Raw genomic sequence first — 22,743 nt, forward strand, 5'->3', positions numbered from 1 at the left:
CATTGCAGCTCTTCAATTGCTTTTTTTTCAATTGCGAATAGTTCCGATGGACCTGACTGTTCTTCGGGTCCATCGGAACTATTCTGCTTAAAGTATGTACACTCGATCTGCGGACAACACTGCTCTGTCCTTCGTGGGCTCATCAGCGCAACGCGGAGAAAATGAGACCAAACCTCATGATAACAAAAGTACATAACCAAGAGTGTGCAACTCGACGATCCCCCAGCCCACGGGGAAGTTTTTTTTATGACATCAGTCTTTGGCGGCTGTTTGGCTCACTGATGCCATCATACGTAGCCAGAGATCAAAGTACACATAATTTGTACATTACAGCTACGCTAGTCGAAGCAGAACAACGGACGATAGATCGTAAGGATTATCGAAAGACTTTATATGTTATAGGCCTGTTGAGGGCATCAGTTTGGAAAGTAAAATGAGTTGGTACGCCATCAGTGTAGGCAGTTCATCGGCGATGCTGCTGGCACAGAGCTTGCTTGGCATCCCGGAAACATGTTGTGGATGTCACAGGCGTGGGGATCATAATTCAAACTATTTTGGAGTAGAACACACAAGCAAATGGGCAGAACTTAGCATTCTGTGTAATGTCTGAGATTTCACATTCATTGGCAGTCGTTTGACGAGCCAGGAAATGTTGAATAAATACAAATGCAAACACAAGAGCATTAGCGATGGTCTACCTTTGAGCCGTGTTGGGTAGAGTGTAAGTCATTAATTTCCATTTTCATTCTTTTCCTGTGTACGTTTTCATTTTTAACAGAACTGCAATGCCACTCTGAACCGACGACAATCATCCGGTACTTTCCCGTCAAAAAATCCATTTCTGGAGCGGTGCAGTTGTGTAGGTTGTTCAATGGAGAGATCCCAACAACGACCCAATGCGTGAGAGAGAACTTTCCAACCACTGGTGCATCCGTTGCTTGGTTGAGAGATTCTAAGGGAACTAGGGGACGCTATCATTTGGCAACTGACTCGCTTTTCTACGACATTTCATATCGACCCGAACACAAACACAGCGTTGTGTGTAGAATTTCACAAGGTAAGGATCACCATGTCTTCTTCCGTCAAAAGCCAAAAAAACACAAAACACCCGCCATGTGCATGTGGGTTTGTACCTGTGAGTCCATGTGTTCGCTTGCGTGAGTAACTGTGTGTGTGTGTGTGTGTGTGTGTGTGTGTGTGTGTGTGTATGTGTATGTTTACCAATTCAATCGGAAGCCATTCATGAGTGAAGAGGAGGCTGAGCGTGTGGCTACTGTATGTGCTGAGTACTGTGCTAGTCTTGAATCTCGTTTAGCCACGAATGACCGCGCCTCGTCTGTGGACTGTAAGTGGAGTACCGTGAAGTCGGCTGTTGTTGACGCGGCGGAGCAGGTGGTTGGTCGGGACAAGCGGCGGATGCCAGATTGGTTCCGTGACAATGCCCTTGTATTGGAGCCTCTACTGGAGTCTCGTAATACCCTGTATAGCCAATGGCTGAGAAGCGGCAGGGACTCTGATCACCGGGCGTTCAAAGAAGCGCGTGGCCGGGCTCGTACTGGTATCCGGAAGGCAAAAACAACTTGGTTGATGGACAAAGCGGCGGTGGTGCACCGTGGACATTTCAGTAGCAAAGCTGTCTGGTCTGCCATTCGCGACATGCAACGCTGCTTTGGGGGCTTGCAACCCCTGTCTGTCCAATCCATCCGCAATGCCGATGGAGTTCTTTGCGAATCTGTTCAGGAGCAGCAGGGCACATGGCATGGGCATTTCTCGGGTGTCTTGAATGTCTGCAGTGTGTACGATCCGCATGTCTTCCAACTTATCCCTCAGCGTGAGGTCGAGGACTCCCTCTCACTGCCACCATCGGAGGATGAGCTGACCCAGGCAATTAGACACCTACTGAATGGCAAAGCTGGTGGTATGTCACAGATTGTGCCGGAGCTGCTGAAGGTTGGTGTGCCTGTCCTCCATCCACTCCTCCTGGACCTACTCCAATCTGTCTGGTTGGGGGGTGCGTGCCCCAGGACTGGCGCGATGCACTGCTGGTACCGATTCCAAAGAAGGGCGACCTCTCTCGCTGCGATAATTGGCGAGGGATCGCATTGCTGGAGGTTGTCAGCAAGTTGGCTGCTCGGATCATGCAAAACTGATTGCAATGTATTGCTGAGGCGGAGCTGCCTGAATCCCAATGCGGGTTTCGGCGGCACCATGGTTGTGCGGACGCCATCTTCTCTGTCCGTCAACTTGGTGAGAAGTCGTACGAACATCGATCGAAGCTCTTCTGCGTATTTGTGGATCTCCGCAAAGCGTACGACTCTGTCCCTCGCGAAGCTCTTTGGCAGGCATTGCTGCGGCTGGGTGTGCCGCCCTCGACTGTGGCCATCATCAAATCATTCCATACAGACATGTCAGCTTGCGTTCGCGTTGCCGGTGGTTGCACGGATCCGATATCTGTCAAGAATGGGCTGCGCCAAGGGTGCGTGATGGCACCTGTACTATTTAACTTGTACTTCGGCTTAGTTATTGAGCGTTGGCGATCCCTTCTCGTGGAGCGTGGAATAGAGTCTGGTGTGGACTTCAGCTTCACAATTGATGGCCAGCTGTTCCCTCGTGTCACTAGGCGTCGTCCCCACTCCGAGTCCGGCCATGCTGATGACTTCAAGTTTGCGGATGATGCTGTACTGCTCGCTACAACTCGCAACGGAGCCGATCAATCTCTGTCTGCCTTTTGTGAGGTCGCATCCAGCTTGGGTCTCACAGTGAGCATGACCAAGACCAAGCTTCTCGTTGCAGGTTTCGGAGTTTGCCCTGCTGATTGCTCTGATTTGGTCATTGGCAGTGATAGGGTTGAAGCAGTCACCTCATTCCCCTATCTTGGTTCCACCATCACTCCAGACTCGCGGTCGCAAGCGGACATTCGGAGCCGTCTAGCAAAGGGTGCAGGGGCCTTTGGTAGTCTTCGGCGCATCCTACATGACCGGAGCCTGAACCTCCCTACTAGGCGCCACCTGTATGTCGTTTGCGAACTGTCAAAGGTTCTGTATGGTTCAGAGTGCTGGACGCCGTTGAAGGCAGATTTAGATAGAATGGACCGGTTTCATCATGCCAACATTCGCTCCATCCTTGGTGTATCGCGAGGCCGACAGTGGGAACAGCGCATCTCTTCACAGGAACTGCGAGCACAGTGGGGTGATCCCACACCATTGTCACGCATGGTGCAGCAGAGACGGTTGGAGTGGCTTGGGCACCTGGCTCGTCTTGATGACACCAGAGTACCGAAGCAGTTGCTGTTTGCCTGTCTCCCTCAGCCTCGGCCATTCTGTGGACCTCGTTGTCGTTGGAAGGACACCATTCACACGGACCTATCCGTGGCTGGAGTGCGTAACTGGTTGGAGTTGGCAAGCGATTGTGGAGAGTGGCGTGGAGTGGTGACAGCAGCAGGTGAGGACAAGGAACCTGCCCCGAAGAGCATCGAGTGCCCAAGCTGCAACCGTCTGTTCCGCCGTAGTTCCGACATGGCCCGGCACAAGTGTTCAGCAATCCGTCAGCTCCCGGTATCGGAGCAGCCTGGATCAGTACAGTGTCCAACATGCAACCGATGGCTACGTAGCAGAGGAGGCTTTGCGGTGCATAAGTGTCGGCTAGGCGATGTCGACCAGCCGCCGGCCCCTGCCCCTGCTCCTCTTGTTGTTCCGGGTGTAACTTGCACCAACTGTCAGCGTTCATTTAAATCGGCTGCGGGTCTCAAGCGTCACCATTGTGGAACCTGTCCAAAGCGCTCTACTGTGGCTGAACGCCAACAATTCAAGTTTCACTGCCAAGTTTGCCACAACCGACGGTTCCGGAGGCGGCAAGATCTGGAACACCACTTGGAGCATTGCCTTCCTCCCCCTTAACCTCTCTGACAGTACATACCATCTGGGAGCGGCGTGGCCAAATCCTGGCAGCTGTCAATAGTAGTAGTAGTAGTATGTGTATGTGTGTGTGTGTGTGTGTGTGCGTGCGTGCGTGCATGCGTGCGTGGGTGTGCGTGCGTGCGTGCGTGTGTGTGTATGTGTGTGTATGTGTGTATGTGTGTGTGTTTGTGTGTGTGTGTGTGTGTGTGTGTGTGTTTGTGTGTGTGCGTGCGTGCATGCGTGTGTGTGTGTGTGAATTTTATCTGTGGACAGATTGACACCCGCAAAAAATGGCAAAATTAAAGAACGAAGTAGCGGTGAGGCATCCTGCAGCTTCATAACTCGAAGAGAATTGGTGAGCACACATGCTCATTCCCTGGGCATTGCAAATTCACAACTCATTTCATTTCACAGAATCATTTTCAACGTTTCGGCAAATTGCCATCATCAGGATATTGTATCCTGATGATGGCAATTTGCCAAAACGTTGAAACGAAACGTTGAAAATGATTCTGTGAAATGAAATGAGTTGTGAATTTGCAGTGCCCAGGGAATGAGCATGTGTGCTCACCAATTCTCTTGAAATTAAAGAAGCCAAGAAAAAAACCCTGCGCGATTTGAATTGCGATGTCTACGACTTTTTTGGGATGGGATCTGCAGGGAAACTGACATCCTGGTTAGCGTGACAGTTACGTGTGCATGGCAGAGGAGTATAGGAACGCCATGCTGAGACAGAACCGTGTTTTCGATGCAATGCGAGAGAAGTTTTGGTTGTTCCGGTGTGGTGCTGGGAATCCTGAAGCTGGGAATCCCTTGTTCTACCAGCACGATGGTGCAAGTCCCCAAACCACCAAGGCAAACCAGCAGCATTGGGTACGATATGGTGCCACACCTACTCATGGACAGACACACTACACACACATTTGTTCTCCTTGATATTCGTACTTTGTACTTCTTGAGGCAACGAACTTAAATAGTGAAAACCAAACACTCACTCATTGACAGACGCACTACACACTCACTCATTGACAGACACACTACACACTCACCGAGTCATTGACAGACACACTACACACTCACTCATTGACAGACACACAATACTCTCACTCATTGACAGACATACTACACACTCACTCATTGACAGACACACAATACCCTCACTCATTGACAGACATACTACACACTCACTCATTGACAGACACACTACACACTCACTCATGGACAGACACACAATACTCTCACTCATTGACAGACATACTACACACTCACTCATTGACAGACACACTACACACTCACTCATGGACAGACACACTACAAACTCAGCCTTACCCATGACCACCTCCGTACAATACACTCAAGCTACATGTTATGTATGCTCTGATCCATTGTGCAGGGAGCAGCCACCTGTGCTTGAGGACAAGAACGAACATCTTTGTGTACGCCAATCTAGCTACGGTAACACAGGCCGAGGAGCAATGCCGAAGTCTAGGACTCTCTTTTGAGCTCTTCAAAGATACAACTCCTGGGAAGAAACGCTACGGTGGCTGGTATCGGCACCCATAACGATGCCACATGCGCCTCTCTACGAGCCGTCGGAGGCTCCAAAAGGGCTTCGGTTTTTCAAGGGGAAGCGTCTCGGCTGCTTGATCGAGAGAGGGATGGGAGGAAACGTTCAGTATTGTTTTGAGACGGAATAAGAATTAAATTTACGCTGTCGTGTTGGCCATAGATCAGAATTGAGAACAGTGCTGGAGAGAAATAGCCTCATTTAGTGTTGATGTTGGTGGTGAAAGTACACCTGTCCTGCAGCTAGTCGGACGAGGCAGTCCGAAAGATTTCCCCGTTGTCTGGTTACGCGGTGCAGCACGCGGCTCCCCCTCCCCTTCCCTGCTGTCAGGCCGGAGACTGAGTAGGAACATGGATGGTACCGGCGGTAGAATGCTGTTCCGTGCCCTGGTCGTGGCCGTGTTGTGCGTGTCGCTGGGAGAGTGCACCGCTTACCGTAAGTTTCTCTCGCGCGGGAGTATGGTGTGTGCTTGCGTGTGCGTGGCCCCTGGATCTGAACCACAAAGACTTTAAGTCACAGTTGAACACGTATTATTATGGCACCCATTTTGATATTCCAGGGGATGGCCCACGCCTGGTAAAGAGAATAAATAGAGAAAAGGATCCGACTGTGATGCGATCGTACGATGAAAATAAAGAACATTGACAAATTAAAAGAAAAAAAACTTTTTATAATTAATTATAGAGATGAATTATTGTTACAGTACCGTAGAGTGACGAATATCCGCAGCCCTCCGAGTGCACATCCGTGTCCCGCATGAGGTTGAGAGCGCTCACACATGAACATACAGGACTGTCTGTACTGTGCGCATCGCGTATACGGCGGACGGGTGCAGTAACTTAAGATGACTATACAGACTACAGGGGAACAATATTGAAGTTAGTTTTTTCCAATTGAAAACATGGACAACGGTTGGGAACATGTTAGGTATTCGACTCCACCAACTAGACCAGATCTGAACAGTCAGACTTACACGAGCCAGGATTCCATGGAGCCTTGGAACGAGTAGCTTGTGTGCGGCTCGATGGTGCCCGCCTTCCTCTCTTTGGAATTATCACTAAGTACATGACATCATCCGTGAACCTATCGAGCAGTGCTCAAGCTGACTTTCATGCCATGGAATGTGTCAGTACTCTTTGTCAGTTTTGTGCTAGATTGTGCACGTCTGACTGTTCAAAATCTAGTCTAGTTATCCAAACCTCTCTTCATTGCAATGCGACTAACAGTTACAGCCGTATTGTACAGAGTTGTGTGTGTACATGGTATGTGTGTGTACATGGTGTGTGTGTGTACATGGTGTGTGTGTGTGTGTGTGTGTGTGTGTGTGTGTGTGTGTGTGTGTGTGTGTGTGTGTGCGTGTGTGTGTGTGTATGTGTGTGTGTGTGTGTCACGTGTGTGTGTGTGCGTGTGTGTGTGTGTGTGTGTGTGTGTGTGTGCACGTGTGTGTGTGCGTGTGTGTGTGTGTGTGTGTGCAGGGGGGGGGGGCAGCAACTTTGGGTGTGGAGTCAGATGGATGCGAGCCATGTACTCAATCTAACCCGTCTCTACCCAATTCTGTAGACGGCTAGCTGTTTCGGCCATCTAGGCCTCAGCAGTACAGCTACGAGCTTTAAGTAAGCTGAAACACCGGCCATGGTGCAAAGGAGACATCACCGACATTAAGAGAGAGAGAGATTGATTTGTGTCTCGTGTCCGTACCATCTACGCCAACACCCGCTTTGAACCCGCTGGTTTCATTCCTTCCAGAGTTTCTGTAACATCGTAACGAATGTTATGGCTGATTTCTACAGTACGCATTTGTTATAACCCTTCCTCTTCTCAATCTATGTTATAATTTTGCAGATATATTCCCAGTAAGCCATGAAGGGAGACCCCCTCGACTTAGGCCTCGGCCTTTGGAGAATCCATAAATAAATAAATAAAGATAGCTGCATCTAGGCTTCATCAATACGGCTGCGAGCTTTAAGTAAGCTGAAACACCGGCCAAGGTGCAAAGGAGACATCACCGACATTAAGTTAGCTCCATCTAGGCCTCATCAATATGGCTACGAGCTTTAAGTAAGCTGAAACACCGGCCAAGGTGCAAAGGAGACATCGCCGACATTAAGATAGCTCGTCGCACTAGCTCCAGAGTGCCCCTACTGCAGAAAGTAGCGAGCGACTCTGTGCTGAGTTAAATCTAACGTACAGTAAAACCTGTCAAGGCGACCACCTGTCCTGGAAGACCACTCGAATAAGGCGACCACCTGTCCCGGAAGACCACTCGAAAAAGGCGACCACCTGTCCTGGAAGACCACTCGAATAAGGCGACCACCTGTCCTGGAAGACCACTCGAATAAGGCGACCACCTGTCCTGGAAGACCACTCGAATAAGGCGACCACCTGTCCTGGAAGACCACTCGAATAAGGCGACCACCTGTCCTGGAAGACCACTCGAATAAGGCGACCACCTGTCCCGGAAGACCACTCGAATAAGGCGACCACCTGTCCTGGAAGACCACTCGAATAAGGCGACCACCTGTCCTGGAAGACCACTCGAATAAGGCGACCACCTGTCCTGGAAGACCACTCGAATAAGGCGACCACCTGTCCTGGAAGACCACTCGAATAAGGCGACCACCTGTCCTGGAAGACCACTCGAATAAGGCGACCACCTGTCCTGGAAGACCACTCGAATAAGGCGACCACCTGTCCTGGAAGACCACTCGAATAAGGCGACCACCTGTCCCGGAAGACCACTCGAATAAGGCGACCACCTGTCCTGGAAGACCACTCGAATAAGGCGACCACCTGTCCCGGAAGACCACTCGAATAAGGCGACCACCTGTCCTGGAAGACCACTCGAATAAGGCGACCACCTGTCCTGGAAGACCACTCGAATAAGGCGACCACCTGTCCTGGAAGACCACTCGAATAAGGCGACCACCTGTCCTGGAAGACCACTCGAATAAGGCGACCACCTGTCCTGGAAGACCACTCGAATAAGGCGACCACCTGTCCTGGAAGACCACTCGAATAAGGCGACCACCTGTCCTGGAAGACCACTCGAATAAGGTGACCACCTGTCCTGGAAGACCACTCGAATAAGGCGACCACCTGTCCTGGTAGACCACTCGAATAAGGTGACCACCTGTCCTGGAAGACCACTCGAATAAGGCGACCACCTGTCCTGGAAGACCACTCGAATGAGGCGACCACCTGTCCTGGAAGACCACTGGAACCAGGACCAAGGGGTGCTATTTTCAGTCAAAGGACCCTGGATCAGGAGACCACCTGGTAACAGAGGCCACATTCTAAAGGTCCCTTGAGCGGTCGTCTTAGACAGGTATTACTGTACTTTAACCCAGACCAATGTGACCAGAAAGTAGATGGTGGCCCAGCAAGTCCTCCCTAGTGTCTTCGTGATGCAGTTGTGGACATCTGCGCTGGTTTGATCGTGCGTGATCCTCCGGTGGACAAACCAGAGCTATTCGGGTGCGGACTACAGGAAAGATCTGTTGTTCGTGAAGGCGAGAAAATCAGCCGCCATCCATGAATGTTAGATGTTTTAGAGAGTTTCAGTTGAGTGTTTACCCCGGCCATTGATGTCAGGGTTCTAGCCAGGTCAAAAATGGTAGGGAGGGGAGTGGGGGCAGGGGAAACAGTTGCCCTGTAAGGGCCATAACCCATTTTCTCCATTTTGCAAAATTGTCTTGCCATGCAAACATGCAACGTTCGGGGTAATGTGCATGAAAAGCACAAAAATCGACAAATGAGTACGGCGGGGGAGGACGCCACTTTTTCACAGGAGTGCGCTCAACCAGAGTAGGGAGGGTAGGAGGGGGGGGGCTGCACCCTCCCCCCCCCCCCCCCTCTGGCTAGAGCCATGGATGTTATAAGAGTACCTACTGTGTGTATAAATCCAAATATGGCCTGCAATGGGATTTAGACGTGTTGCCTCGGTGCGTATACCGTCTTCCCCCCTTCATGTGTATAGAACTAACGGTTACAAGTGAACTCAGATGGTGAGACAATTTTTTTATGGTAAAAACAGGAGAAGGACAAAATGTTACGAGTTATGACTACCTGTCCACAAAGTGAAAGTGAATGTGACAAGTGAGTAGTGGTTTTGGCAAGCCGCTGGAAAGTGCCCAATGCAAAGAGCACAGCGTTTGGGCATGAGACAGAAAATGAGAGTATCCCCCCCCCCCCGGCATGAATCTTTGATAGGAAGTAGTTTTAAAGAGCAGACCCGCTTTTCTCAGCGAATGGGAAAGAGCGGACCTGCTCGTAACTACATGCTATGAATGAAGCTGCAGGAAGCCTCTCGGCTGCTACGATGAAACTTTGAGTTACGACAATGCAGTTTTAATTGGACCTGTCTCATCTATAATAATAATAATAATAATAATTAGGGCTGAAACGATCGTGGATTTTCACCTATCGATTACTCCTGAGCTTAACGATCGATTTATCGATTATAATCGTTAACAAATAGTGTCAGAATTTTGTGCAAACATTGCTCTGTTTCCGAAATCTAAGCCGTTATAATACCACAAATTTGCATTAGTGACAGGGTAGCTCAGAAACATGGCAGTTTTGAAGTCAATTTAACCTCAGAATATGCACTATGTCCCAGGTAACTACATACTCACAGTGTAAACTGATTCAAACTTCGCAAAACGCGAGTTGTCAGTACTTTTTGGACTCAAAACCCCTAACGAGTAATCTATAACGTAACGATTACTTGATTGATAAGGAATTATCGATCGATTACCGAGTAATTGGTATAATCGTTTCAGCCCTAATAATAATAATAATAATTTTCCCGTTTGTCTCTTTCCCTCAAACCAGTTAAAATAATAATAATAATATTATGTACAGCAATACGTGCACTGTACAGAGCACTAGCACTCTTTGCTCTACGGTGTGAGAAGCACTTTCGTACGATAGCGGTGACAGCGCAAGGGGTCAGTGCGTGGAGGCCAGCAGATCTTGCAAAAGCGGGGTGGGCGTTTGCAGTGGACTTTACCGTACTGTCTAAAGCAAGGGGGGGGGGGATGGCAGGTGTGGTTCAGTCAAGTGTCAATTCATCGGCGGAATAGCGCGAGCTCCAGTGTGGGAGAAAACCTATTCCAAAATAGGTACTGTAAGTGTGCAAATTTTTCGGCCCATTCACATTTCGGCCTCCCGGGGCTAAAACCCAATTTCGGCCGCATCAACTGTTCGGTCTGTACTGCCGCCGCCAGTATACCATGGTATACACTGTCACACTGAACCTTGCAAAACAACAATTTTGGGCGAAACAAATTTTGGGCGAAACATGACCAGGCCGAAAATCGCCGAAAATCGATAAAATTATGTGCCGAATATTTAGGAAATCCGCAGAGGCCACATGCCACGTACTGCTCTTTTCTCTCTGAAACTCAACACTTGCAAGCCAGAAAAGAGCAGTACGTGGCATGTGGCCTCTGATTTCCTAATACTTTGAAATTCTCCGTGAAGTCCAAATTTGAATATTTGTTGACTTTAATACAGTATAATTATTCCTGTTCTGTTGTTATCGTGTTGTTTACTACAGACGACTACTTGTGCAGATCTGCGCTTCACGTAAGGCTGCGGTACTTTCCAGCTGACATGCCGTTTGCCCGTGCGGAGCAGACTTGCAAGGAAAACAATGGATTTATTGCGCCGCACGACAGCTGTACGAAGGGGTTCATCTCGGAGCTCACTCCGACCGGCGGTGCATCGAAACCGGTCGTCTGGCTGGCGAAGAATAGCAGCGCGCCCGGCGTGAGCTCTGCGTCGGACGGCTCTCAGCATAAGCAGTCTGGAAGCGAGGCTGGACAGGCAATGCACAAGGTTGTCTGCCGGATTGCCCTTGGTGAGTTGTAGCATTCGATCAGCAGCCGCACTGTGTATAGAATGGCCTCATGTCCGTCACATGACCACACCTGGCAGCCATGTTTGACTCCAACACTCCACTCAAACCCTGCATCTACGGGTCACATGACGTCGGCCATGTTGGTTCCAACAAGAATAAGAGAATGACCAAGTGTTGTTGGAACTATAGTAGCTCTGCCGTTCGGTATTGAGCGCTCAGTTGAACAGCCTGGAAACGATCTGCTTTACTTGCACAATATCCTGTTGAGGTTGTGCCTCCCCTTAATGCCCTGTGTTCGGTCTCTTCAGTTTCTCGGTCCGGCGCAGTCGTTTTCACTCTCACCCCTCTACGCGCGTCACCCATGCTACTGTAGCTTCAACAACACTTTGCCATCCTCTTATTCTTGTTGGCTTTTATTGTGTATGTACGTTGTGTTGCGCTGTGCTGACACACAAAGTCGCACACATAACACATTCGTGTGCACAGATACAGAATTAGTGGACGGCATCATCGTCCATTCTCGATGGCCTCAAACGTACCGTGGCGCACTATTTCGCCGGACGAGGGAGTTAACAAAGGCGCAGCCTCAACAAAATACTGTGCTGCAGGAATGTTGATGTGTGTCTCTGATTTGTATTTGTATTTTATTATATTATTTTAAGGATTTCCCAAAGGCTTTGGGCCTGTCGAGGGGATCTCCTGCAAGAAGAATGAAACGACAGCTTTATGTAGAGGGAGCAGTTAATCGAGGATAGGCTAAGGAAATAGATTGAGGCATACAAAATCTGGTAATTAAGGAGTTGGGATACCGTCAGTGTAATGAATATATTGGCGAAAATGCTGATAGAGAGAATGCTTAACTTCGGGGAGGCTGGTTATCGAGGTAAGAGAAGGCGGTAGGCAATTCCATAGCATTGCAGCTTTGTTGGAAAAGAGGGAAGAAAAACGCACACCGTGATAATTGATGTTAAGTTTGTTTGGTCTTCTTGGACTTGAAGACAGTAAAAGGTGAAATATTGGAGGTGTTCTGGAGATATATGGATAAGTTTAAATAGAGTAACAAGAGCTGATACTTGTCTGCGAAAATGCAAGGACTCTAAGTCACAAAGGGCATTTAACTGGCATTTCGTTTCGCATCTATCTACATTGACTTTTTTACGTAGCAAATACTTCCTAGCTACTCTGGCTTGTAAAATATTGAAACGCTCCAGCTCAGCTTTGGTGATGGCATAGATGACTGATGATCGCTTAGTGCGTGACGCTCAGAGTTTAAAGCACTTTTTCCGTCCTCTTATTGTTTGAACAAGAGATGAGGTGGGTAACAAGAGATGGGTCGTCAACATCAAAGAAGACCTCAGACCTCTGAATGTGCCGATTCAGAAATGCCTCAACCTCACCACCCACACTGAGCAACTCTGGTTAACGATCATTGACAGACGCATGACCCCGTATGATTTGTTTATGCGGGCAATGTGCGACCTGTTCGTATTATTATTATTGTTGTTGTTTGAACTGGCTCTGCCTTTCGGCATTGAGCACTCTCTTGGACAGCCTGGAACCTCTCTGTTATACTGTCACACATGCACAGTAAAACCTGTCAAGGCGACCACTCGAATACGGCGACCACCTGTCCTAGAAGACCACTGAAACCAGGACCAATGCATGATATGTCCTGTCAAATGACCCTGGATAAGGAGACCACCTGGCAACCGAGACTGCGTTTAAAAGGTCCCTTGAACGCTCGTCTTAGACATGTTTCACTGTATGTTGGCTGTGATGTGCAGAGCACCATACGTGTGGAGCGGACGCGGCATCCAAGACCAGACTGCTGCTGCTCGGCGCCGACATGCCGTTCATGCAGGCGCGCGCCTACTGCGCCAGTCTCGACATGCGCCTCACCTGGTCTAAGACCTGCGCCAAACAGCTCGTACAGTCCCTGGGCAAGACGGGGAAGGCCTGGGTCGAAGGGAAGGTCAATGGCTGGTATCGCCACGACACCAACGGCCATATACGCCATCCGAACGAGCATCTCCGCGTTGTCTGCGAAGCCAAGTTTGACGGTAAGCAATTTGAGATTTTGTACTTTTTGCTGTTTTTAAGGATTCCCCAGAGGCTTTTGCCTGTCGAGGGGGTTTCCAAACTTTCCGTCATACCAAAGCTGTGCAGTGAAGTGGTGAGCAATAGGTGAGCAAAGACAGGGATAAAGAAGTGTGAGTAGTGTAGCTGTGGTGCTCCGCATCGTCAGGCAGCTTGGGTCTCAGTGCTGTGGATTTCTGGCTGCATTATGCTTCATTTCTTTATCCACATACCAAACATGCAAGAATTACACCAGGAAAGTACCAAATTGTCTGCCAATTTTTCCGCTGGCATTATACGCCGAGGGCTACCACTGCTGCCCCCCCCCCCCCCCAAATTAGAATGTGACCAGAGTGGTTTTCACAGGTACAGTTTGATATGATTGTTAAAAAAATCACGGTTCGCGTGAGACTCGGCCAAAGGCCCAGTTTTCCGCATCCGCAGGAACGCCACCACCCTCTTGGATCAAGGCGCAGATGCAGATGCAGATATCTACAAAAAGACTAAAGATATTTGAAAATATGAACAAATCTGAAGAGAAGGAAAACGCAACTGAAGAGGCAAAGCACATGAAGCACGGAAATCTCTCCCTCAAGCCAAGCAAGCATGCCGTTATGGTGCGAGGTTATACAGCTGTGGCACAAATCTAGTACGGGAGTAGATAAACTACAGACAACATATGGCATGGGGAATCCATATACATCACAGGTCTACCTTCATTAATACAACATCGGTTACATCACCCTCTCCCATACATGTAAAATTGTTTTTTTTTTAATTTTTTTACGGATTCTCCAGAGATAAAATGGATACCTATCATGGGAGTCTCACCAAACCAATAAAAATAATGAAAATAAAATTATGTATGGAGTGCAAAAAAACTCAAAATCTGAGATTTTCAAAGTGATGTAAATCACTTTCCAACGGCATAACCCACAGCCCCACCCACAGCATCTCACCTTCTCATAAACTTATCTCTTATTGGGGATGGTGCCATTGTGAGAATAAAGAATTCAAATTTCAAAAACTACAAAAACAAACCTCATTGCTAGGCAATGAGCCAAAATCCCCTGACACCCGAAACGCGTGCATTCAAGCACGAATAGTAGATAATACTCCTGGTAAGACGAAGAATTTGACCCCCCCCTCCCCCCGGGTTGTCTGCTAACGAGACCAGACCTACATATTCCAGCACCATCAGCACCTGTCAATGCTTGCTTACTCATGGATGCTATCTTTAGGTTGAATACGATGTGACAGAACACATCACTTCTCCTTTGTAGCTTTTTTTCGTGGAAATGGGGAGATCGTATGCCGTATCTCTTGGCCCTCCTACATCACACCGTGTGTGTTATTTAGTGTTCTGGCAAGTCACAGCTAGGTGAAAAAGCAGAGGCGGACCCAGGGGTGCCGCAAAAACGCTCGCGCACCCTCAGGTTTCAAAAAAGAAAGAAGGAAGAGGAAAGAAACGGTGGCGAAGCTATCTTACCCCGGGTAGTGTCCTGTCCCCGGCCTCATGTATACGCTCTCTCTTTCTCTCTCTCTCTCTCTCCCTCTCTCTCTCTCTCTCTCTCTCTCTCTCTGTCTCTCTCTCTCTCTCTCTCTCTCTCTCTCTTACTCTCTCTTTCCTTTGTGCCGCAGATCACACTGAAGACTTGTGCTTGGCATCTGATTCGCCCACACGGATGAAGATCTATCGGGGATGGATAGGTACACATCAGGAGGCGCAGTATATTTGTCGTTTCCGTGGTGGAACTCTGGTCTCCTCGCCAGCTTGCGGAGCAGCATTAACAAGACTTGTTGAAGGCCATCAACATGTGGCCTGGACTTCCACTTTTAAAGGCGATCTTGCTCTGGATAGTCGTGGCATTTATAGGCCGAGGCGGGAACGAGCCAATGTGGTTTGTGAATTTACCAAGAAAAAGAACGCGGCGCAAGACCCCACCTCTCTGCCAGCAGGTTGGTGTACATTGGCCGTTGTTGTTGTTGCTACTGTTGCGTCTGCTGCTGATGCTGCTGTTGCTGTTGACACTCACCACCATGACGACCACCTCCACCACTGCCGCCGCCACCAGCACCACCGCCACCAGCACCACCTAGTCGCTGCACCTTTTTGTTGCTCCAACATTTTTGAAACTTGTGTCTGGTTTTGCTTTTTCCCCAATTATTACTGCAGAGGACTATAAATGCCCAAACCTTCCCAACACACATTACAGGTTCTTCAATGTGGAATTGGCCTACTTCGACGCTGTAGAGTTCTGCTCCAAGATACATGGCAGCATTGTGTATGACGGTGCATGCTCCCAATCGCTTCACACCTCTCTGCTGAGGAAGGCAGCGCGTGTGCCGAAGCCAGGGTTCTGGTTGGAGAATCAGCAAGGCAGTCACTTCCAGCGCCTGTCGTCAGACGGTGCTCTCAGTCAGGTGCTCTCCGATGCCAAGAAGAAGGTGGTCTGTGAAATTCCACATTGTAAGTGCTGTAGTGTGTAGTATTTGTCGCCGTATTGTCTCTCTCCGTATTGTCTCTCTCTCTCTCTCTCTCTCTCTCTCTCTCTCTCTCTCTCTGTATTGTCTCTCCGTACTGTCTCTCTTCGTATTGTCTCTCTCCGTATTGTCTCTCTCCTTATTGTCTCTCTCCGTACTGTCTCTCTCCGTATAGTCTCTCTCCATACTGTCTTTCTCCGTACAGTCCCTCTCCATACTGTCTCTCTCCGTATTGTTTCTCTTCGTATTGTCTCTCTCCGCACTGTCTCTCTCCGTACTGTCTCTCTCCGTACTGTCTCTCTCCGTACTGTCTCTCTCCGTATTGTCTCTCTCCGTATTGTCTCTCTTCGTACTGTTCCTCTCTCTCTCATCATGGTGGCTGGAGAAATATTGGGCCCCACGTTAGGCCTTGGCGGATAATGCCGGCAGAAAAATTGGCAGAATTCGGTACTTTTTCTGGTAAGTTTCATGCATGTTTGGTATGTGGATAAAGAAATGGAGCAGAATTTGAGGAACTGCACGCCATAAGGTTTGTATGGTTCTGCCAATTTCACTGCTTTTCGAGCAGAATCTGCCACCTTTTCGAGCATTATCCGCCAGGGCCTACCCCACGTGGCAACGTGGTGTATGTGTGTGTGTGTTTATGTTTGTGTTTACGTGTGTGTGTGTGCGTGTGTGCGTGTGTGTGTGCACGCATGTACGTGTGTGCTCGCATGTGGGTGCGCACATGTGTGCACGTGCATAACGTTATATGTGTGTACGTGCACGTGTGTATATGCGTGTGCCCAAATGCGTTCGTTCTTGTCAATGCACAGCAACCTTCAACTGCCCGCATCGGCCCGCAGTAACACTCAAGTACTTTCCAGTCATGATGGACTATCCCAAAGCAAAGGAACACTGTGCCAAATTTGGCGCACAACTACCCAGAAATTCAACCAAACGGTGTATGACCGACTTTTTAAGGACGACCGGAAGACACAACCCAAGTGCTTGGCTGGCGCACCGTTCGGCCGGCGAAAAGAAACTTGTCGTCTGCGAGTTTGTTCCGGGTGAGTAGTCACAGACCTTCACTATGTGCAGGCTGGGGGCTGTGCAGGCTGGGGGCTGTGCAGGCTGGGGGCTGTGCATGCTGTGGGCTGTGCAGGCTGGGGCTATGGACGAAAAGGAACAAGTTTCTAGTTGTGTCTGCGAGTTTCCAGAAACGAGAAGAGCGTGTGCGAGTAAGAGAGAGGGGGAGAGAGAGAGAGAGAGAGAGAGAGAGAGAGAGAGAGAGAGAGAGGAAGAGAGTGTGTGTGTGTGTGTGTGTGTGTGTGTGTGTGTGTGTGTGTGTGTGTGTGTGTGTGTGTGTGTGTGTGTGTGTGTGTGTGTGTGTGTGTGTGTGTGTGTGTGTGTGTGTGAGAGTGTGTGTGTGTGAGGGAGAGAGTGAGAGTATGTGTGTGTGTGTGTGTGTGTGTGTGTGTGTGTGTGTGTGTGTGTGTGTGTGTGCGTCAGAGAGTGAGAGAGTGAGTGAGTGAGTGAGAGAGAGAGAGAGAGAGAGAGAGAGAGAGAGAGAGAGAGAGAGAGAGAGAGAGAGAGAGAGAGAGAGAGAGAGAGAGAGAGAGAGAGAGAGAGAGAGAGAGAGAGAGAGAGAGAGAGAGAGAGAGATAGTCCTAGAGAGAGTGAGTGAGTGAAAGATCTTCATTGTCTCTATGCGTACGACTGAGTCACACAGTTTATCGTGGTTGTGGTTTTACTAACTGAAGAAATGACAACCAGCGGGGCGGCATATGAGCATGCACGCAACAACAGTGTTGTAGACATAACAATGACGTAAGCGTTCCATGGCGCATGCACAGAAGACTGCACATGCAACCAAAACAGTGCAACAAAGCCAGTAAGAAGAACTAGAAAACAAAACCAGAGAACCACATGCGCACTCAATGGAAAGAAGCCTTGAAGAGTCTTCCGCAATAACTAGCCCGTTGCGCAAGAACGTCTGATATAGTCTATGAGGAGATAGCAGTGTAATACCAGCTATAAGCACCGCATTCCCCCGAATATAAGGCACACTCGATTATAAGGCACACTCGATTATAAGGTACACTCGATTATAAGGCACACTCGATTACGAGGGGCACTCGATTATAAGGCGCACTCGATTATAAGGCACACTCGATCATAAGGCACACTCGATTATAAGGTGCACTCGATTATAAGGCACACTTGATTATAAGGCGCACTCGATTATAAGGCACACTCGATTATAAGGCGCACTCGATTATAAGGCGCACTCGATAATAAGGCGCACTCGATTATAAGGCGCACTCGATTATAAGGCACACTCGATTATAAGGCACACTCGATCATAAGGCGCACTCGATCATAAGGCGCACTCGATCATAAGGCACACTCGATTATAAGGTGCACTCGATTATAAGGCGCACTCGATTATAAGGCGCACTCGATTATAAGGCGCACTCGATTATAAGGCGCACTCGATTATAAGGCGCACTCGATTATAAGGCGCACTCGATTATAAGGCGCACTCGAATATAAGGCGCACTCGATTATAAGGCGCACTCGATTATAAGGCACACTCGATTATAAGGCGCACTCGACCATAAGGCGCACTCGATCATAAGGCGCACTCGATCATAAGGCACACTCGAATATAAGGCGCACTCGATCATAAGGCGCAGGCACATTTGATCATAAGGCGCACTCGATTATAAGGCACACTCGATTATAAGGCGCACTCGATTATATGGCGCACTCGATTATAAGGCGCACTCCATTATAAGGCGCACTCGATTATAAGGCACACTCGATTTTAAGGCACACTCGATCATAAGGCGCACTCGATCATAAGGCGCACTCCATTATAAGGCACACTCGATTATAAGGCGCACTCGATTATATGGCACACTCGATTATAAGGCACACTCGATCATAAGGCCTACTCGATTATAAGGCGCACTCGATTATAAGGTGCACTCGATTATAAGGCATACTCGATTATAAGGCGCACTCGATTATAAGGCGCACTCGATTATCAGGCGCACTCGATTATAAGGCGCACTCGATCATAAGGCGCACTCGATGATAAGGCGCACTCGATTATAAGGCGCACTCGATTATAAGGCGCACTCGATTATAAGGCGCACTCGATTATAAGGCGCACTCGATTATAAGGCGCACTCGATCATAAGGCGCACTCGATCATAAGGCACACTCGATTATAAGGCACACTCGATTATAAGGTACACTCGATTATAAGGGGCACTCGACCATAAGGCGCACTCGATCATAAGGCGCACTCGATCATAAGGCACACTCGAATATAAGGCGCACTCGATCATAAGGCACAGGCACATTTGATCATAAGGCGCACTCGATTATAAGGCACACTCGATTATAAGGCGCACTCGATTATATGGCGCACTCGATTATAAGGCGCACTCCATTATAAGGCGCACTCGATTATAAGGCACACTCGATTTTAAGGCACACTCGATCATAAGGCGCACTCGATCATAAGGCACACTCCATTATAAGGCACACTCGATTATAAGGCGCACTCGATTATATGGCACACTCGATTATAAGGCACACTCGATCATAAGGCCTACTCGATTATAAGGCGCACTCGATTATAAGGCGCACTCGATTATAAGGCACACTCGATTATAAGGCGCACTCGATTATAAGGCGCACTCGATTATCAGGCGCACTCGATTATAAGGCGCACTCGATCATAAGGCGCACTCGATGATAAGGCGCACTCGATTATAAGGCGCACTCGATTATAAGGCGCACTCGATTATAAGGCGCACTCCATTATAAGGCGCACTCGATTATAAGGCGCACTCGATCATAAGGCGCACTCGATCATAAGGCACACTCGATTATAAGGCACACTCGATTATAAGGTACACTCGATTATAAGGGGCACTCGATTATAAGGCGCACTCGATTATAAGGCACGCTCGATCATAAGGCGCACTCGATGCTAAGGTGCACTCGATTATAAGGCGCACTCGATTATAAGGCGCACTCGATTATAAGGCGCACTCGATTATAAGGCGCACTCGATTATAAGGCGCACTCGATTATAAGGCGCACCCGATCATAAGGCGCACTCGATTATAAGGTGCGCTCGATCATAAGGCACACTCGATTATAAGGCGCACTCGATTATAAGGCGCACTCGATTATAAGGCGCACTCGATTATAAGGCGCACTCGATTATAAGGCGCACTCGATTACAAGGCACACTCGATTACAAGGCACACTCGATTACAAGGCGCACTCGATTATAAGGCGCACTCGATTTTAAGGCACACTCGATTATATGGCGCACTCGATTATAAGGCACACTCGATTATAAGGCGCACTCGATCATAAGGCGCACTCGATCATAAGGCGCACTCGATTATAAGGCACACTCGATTATAAGGCGCACTCGATCATAAGGCGCAGGCACATTTGATCATAAGGCGCACTCGATTATAAGGCACACTCGATTATAAGGCGCACTCGATTATAAGGCACACTCGATCATAAGGCACACTCGATTATAAGGTGCACTCGATTATAAGGCACACTTGATTATAAGGCGCACTCGATTATAAGGCACACTCGATTATAAGGCGCACTCGATTATAAGGCGCACTCGATAATAAGGCGCACTCGATTATAAGGCGCACTCGATTATAAGGCACACTCGATTATAAGGCACACTCGATCATAAGGCGCACTCGATCATAAGGCGCACTCGATCATAAGGCACACTCGATTATAAGGTGCACTCGATTATAAGGCGCACTCGATTATAAGGCGCACTCGATTATAAGGCGCACTCGATTATAAGGCGCACTCGATTATAAGGCGCACTCGATTATAAGGCGCACTCGATTATAAGGCGCACTCGAATATAAGGCGCACTCGATTATAAGGCGCACTCGATTATAAGGCACACTCGATTATAAGGCGCACTCGACCATAAGGCGCACTCGATCATAAGGCGCACTCGATCATAAGGCACACTCGAATATAAGGCGCACTCGATCATAAGGCGCAGGCACATTTGATCATAAGGCGCACTCGATTATAAGGCACACTCGATTATAAGGCGCACTCGATTATATGGCGCACTCGATTATAAGGCGCACTCCATTATAAGGCGCACTCGATTATAAGGCACACTCGATTTTAAGGCACACTCGATCATAAGGCGCACTCGATCATAAGGCGCACTCCATTATAAGGCACACTCGATTATAAGGCGCACTCGATTATATGGCACACTCGATTATAAGGCACACTCGATCATAAGGCCTACTCGATTATAAGGCGCACTCGATTATAAGGTGCACTCGATTATAAGGCATACTCGATTATAAGGCGCACTCGATTATAAGGCGCACTCGATTATCAGGCGCACTCGATTATAAGGCGCACTCGATCATAAGGCGCACTCGATGATAAGGCGCACTCGATTATAAGGCGCACTCGATTATAAGGCGCACTCGATTATAAGGCGCACTCGATTATAAGGCGCACTCGATTATAAGGCGCACTCGATCATAAGGCGCACTCGATCATAAGGCACACTCGATTATAAGGCACACTCGATTATAAGGTACACTCGATTATAAGGGGCACTCGACCATAAGGCGCACTCGATCATAAGGCGCACTCGATCATAAGGCACACTCGAATATAAGGCGCACTCGATCATAAGGCACAGGCACATTTGATCATAAGGCGCACTCGATTATAAGGCACACTCGATTATAAGGCGCACTCGATTATATGGCGCACTCGATTATAAGGCGCACTCCATTATAAGGCGCACTCGATTATAAGGCACACTCGATTTTAAGGCACACTCGATCATAAGGCGCACTCGATCATAAGGCACACTCCATTATAAGGCACACTCGATTATAAGGCGCACTCGATTATATGGCACACTCGATTATAAGGCACACTCGATCATAAGGCCTACTCGATTATAAGGCGCACTCGATTATAAGGCGCACTCGATTATAAGGCACACTCGATTATAAGGCGCACTCGATTATAAGGCGCACTCGATTATCAGGCGCACTCGATTATAAGGCGCACTCGATCATAAGGCGCACTCGATGATAAGGCGCACTCGATTATAAGGCGCACTCGATTATAAGGCGCACTCGATTATAAGGCGCACTCCATTATAAGGCGCACTCGATTATAAGGCGCACTCGATCATAAGGCGCACTCGATCATAAGGCACACTCGATTATAAGGCACACTCGATTATAAGGTACACTCGATTATAAGGGGCACTCGATTATAAGGCGCACTCGATTATAAGGCACGCTCGATCATAAGGCGCACTCGATGCTAAGGTGCACTCGATTATAAGGCGCACTCGATTATAAGGCGCACTCGATTATAAGGCGCACTCGATTATAAGGCGCACTCGATTATAAGGCGCACTCGATTATAAGGCGCACCCGATCATAAGGCGCACTCGATTATAAGGTGCGCTCGATCATAAGGCACACTCGATTATAAGGCGCACTCGATTATAAGGCGCACTCGATTATAAGGCGCACTCGATTATAAGGCGCACTCGATTATAAGGCGCACTCGATTACAAGGCACACTCGATTACAAGGCACACTCGATTACAAGGCGCACTCGATTATAAGGCGCACTCGATTTTAAGGCACACTCGATTATATGGCGCACTCGATTATAAGGCACACTCGATTATAAGGCGCACTCGATCATAAGGCGCACTCGATCATAAGGCGCACTCGATTATAAGGCACACTCGATTATAAGGCGCACTCGATCATAAGGCGCAGGCACATTTGATCATAAGG

The 22,743-nt window shown here is 48.6% G+C and overlaps 1 protein-coding gene across 2 annotated transcripts in view; it reads left to right on the forward strand.

Moving 5' to 3' along the window:
• LOC135827456 (uncharacterized) overlaps nucleotides 1-22,743 on the forward strand; it is a 104,589-nt gene that overhangs the window by 14,446 nt on the left and 67,400 nt on the right. The window contains exons 7-12 of one of the 2 annotated variants that reach the window (XM_065339948.1): nucleotides 779-1,057; nucleotides 11,024-11,326; nucleotides 13,111-13,386; nucleotides 15,044-15,361; nucleotides 15,579-15,872; nucleotides 16,702-16,935. In XM_065339948.1, coding sequence (XP_065196020.1) covers nucleotides 779-1,057; nucleotides 11,024-11,326; nucleotides 13,111-13,386; nucleotides 15,044-15,361; nucleotides 15,579-15,872; nucleotides 16,702-16,935 — 1,704 coding nt within the window. Of the gene's footprint in view, nucleotides 1-778; nucleotides 1,058-5,624; nucleotides 5,899-11,023; nucleotides 11,327-13,110; nucleotides 13,387-15,043; nucleotides 15,362-15,578; nucleotides 15,873-16,701; nucleotides 16,936-22,743 lie in introns of those variants that run through there. The other variant, XM_065339949.1, reaches the window with a different exon arrangement.

This window comes from Sycon ciliatum, chromosome 11, assembly GCF_964019385.1.
Source record: "Sycon ciliatum chromosome 11, ocSycCili1.1, whole genome shotgun sequence".
Lineage (NCBI taxonomy): Eukaryota > Metazoa > Porifera > Calcarea > Leucosolenida > Sycettidae > Sycon > Sycon ciliatum.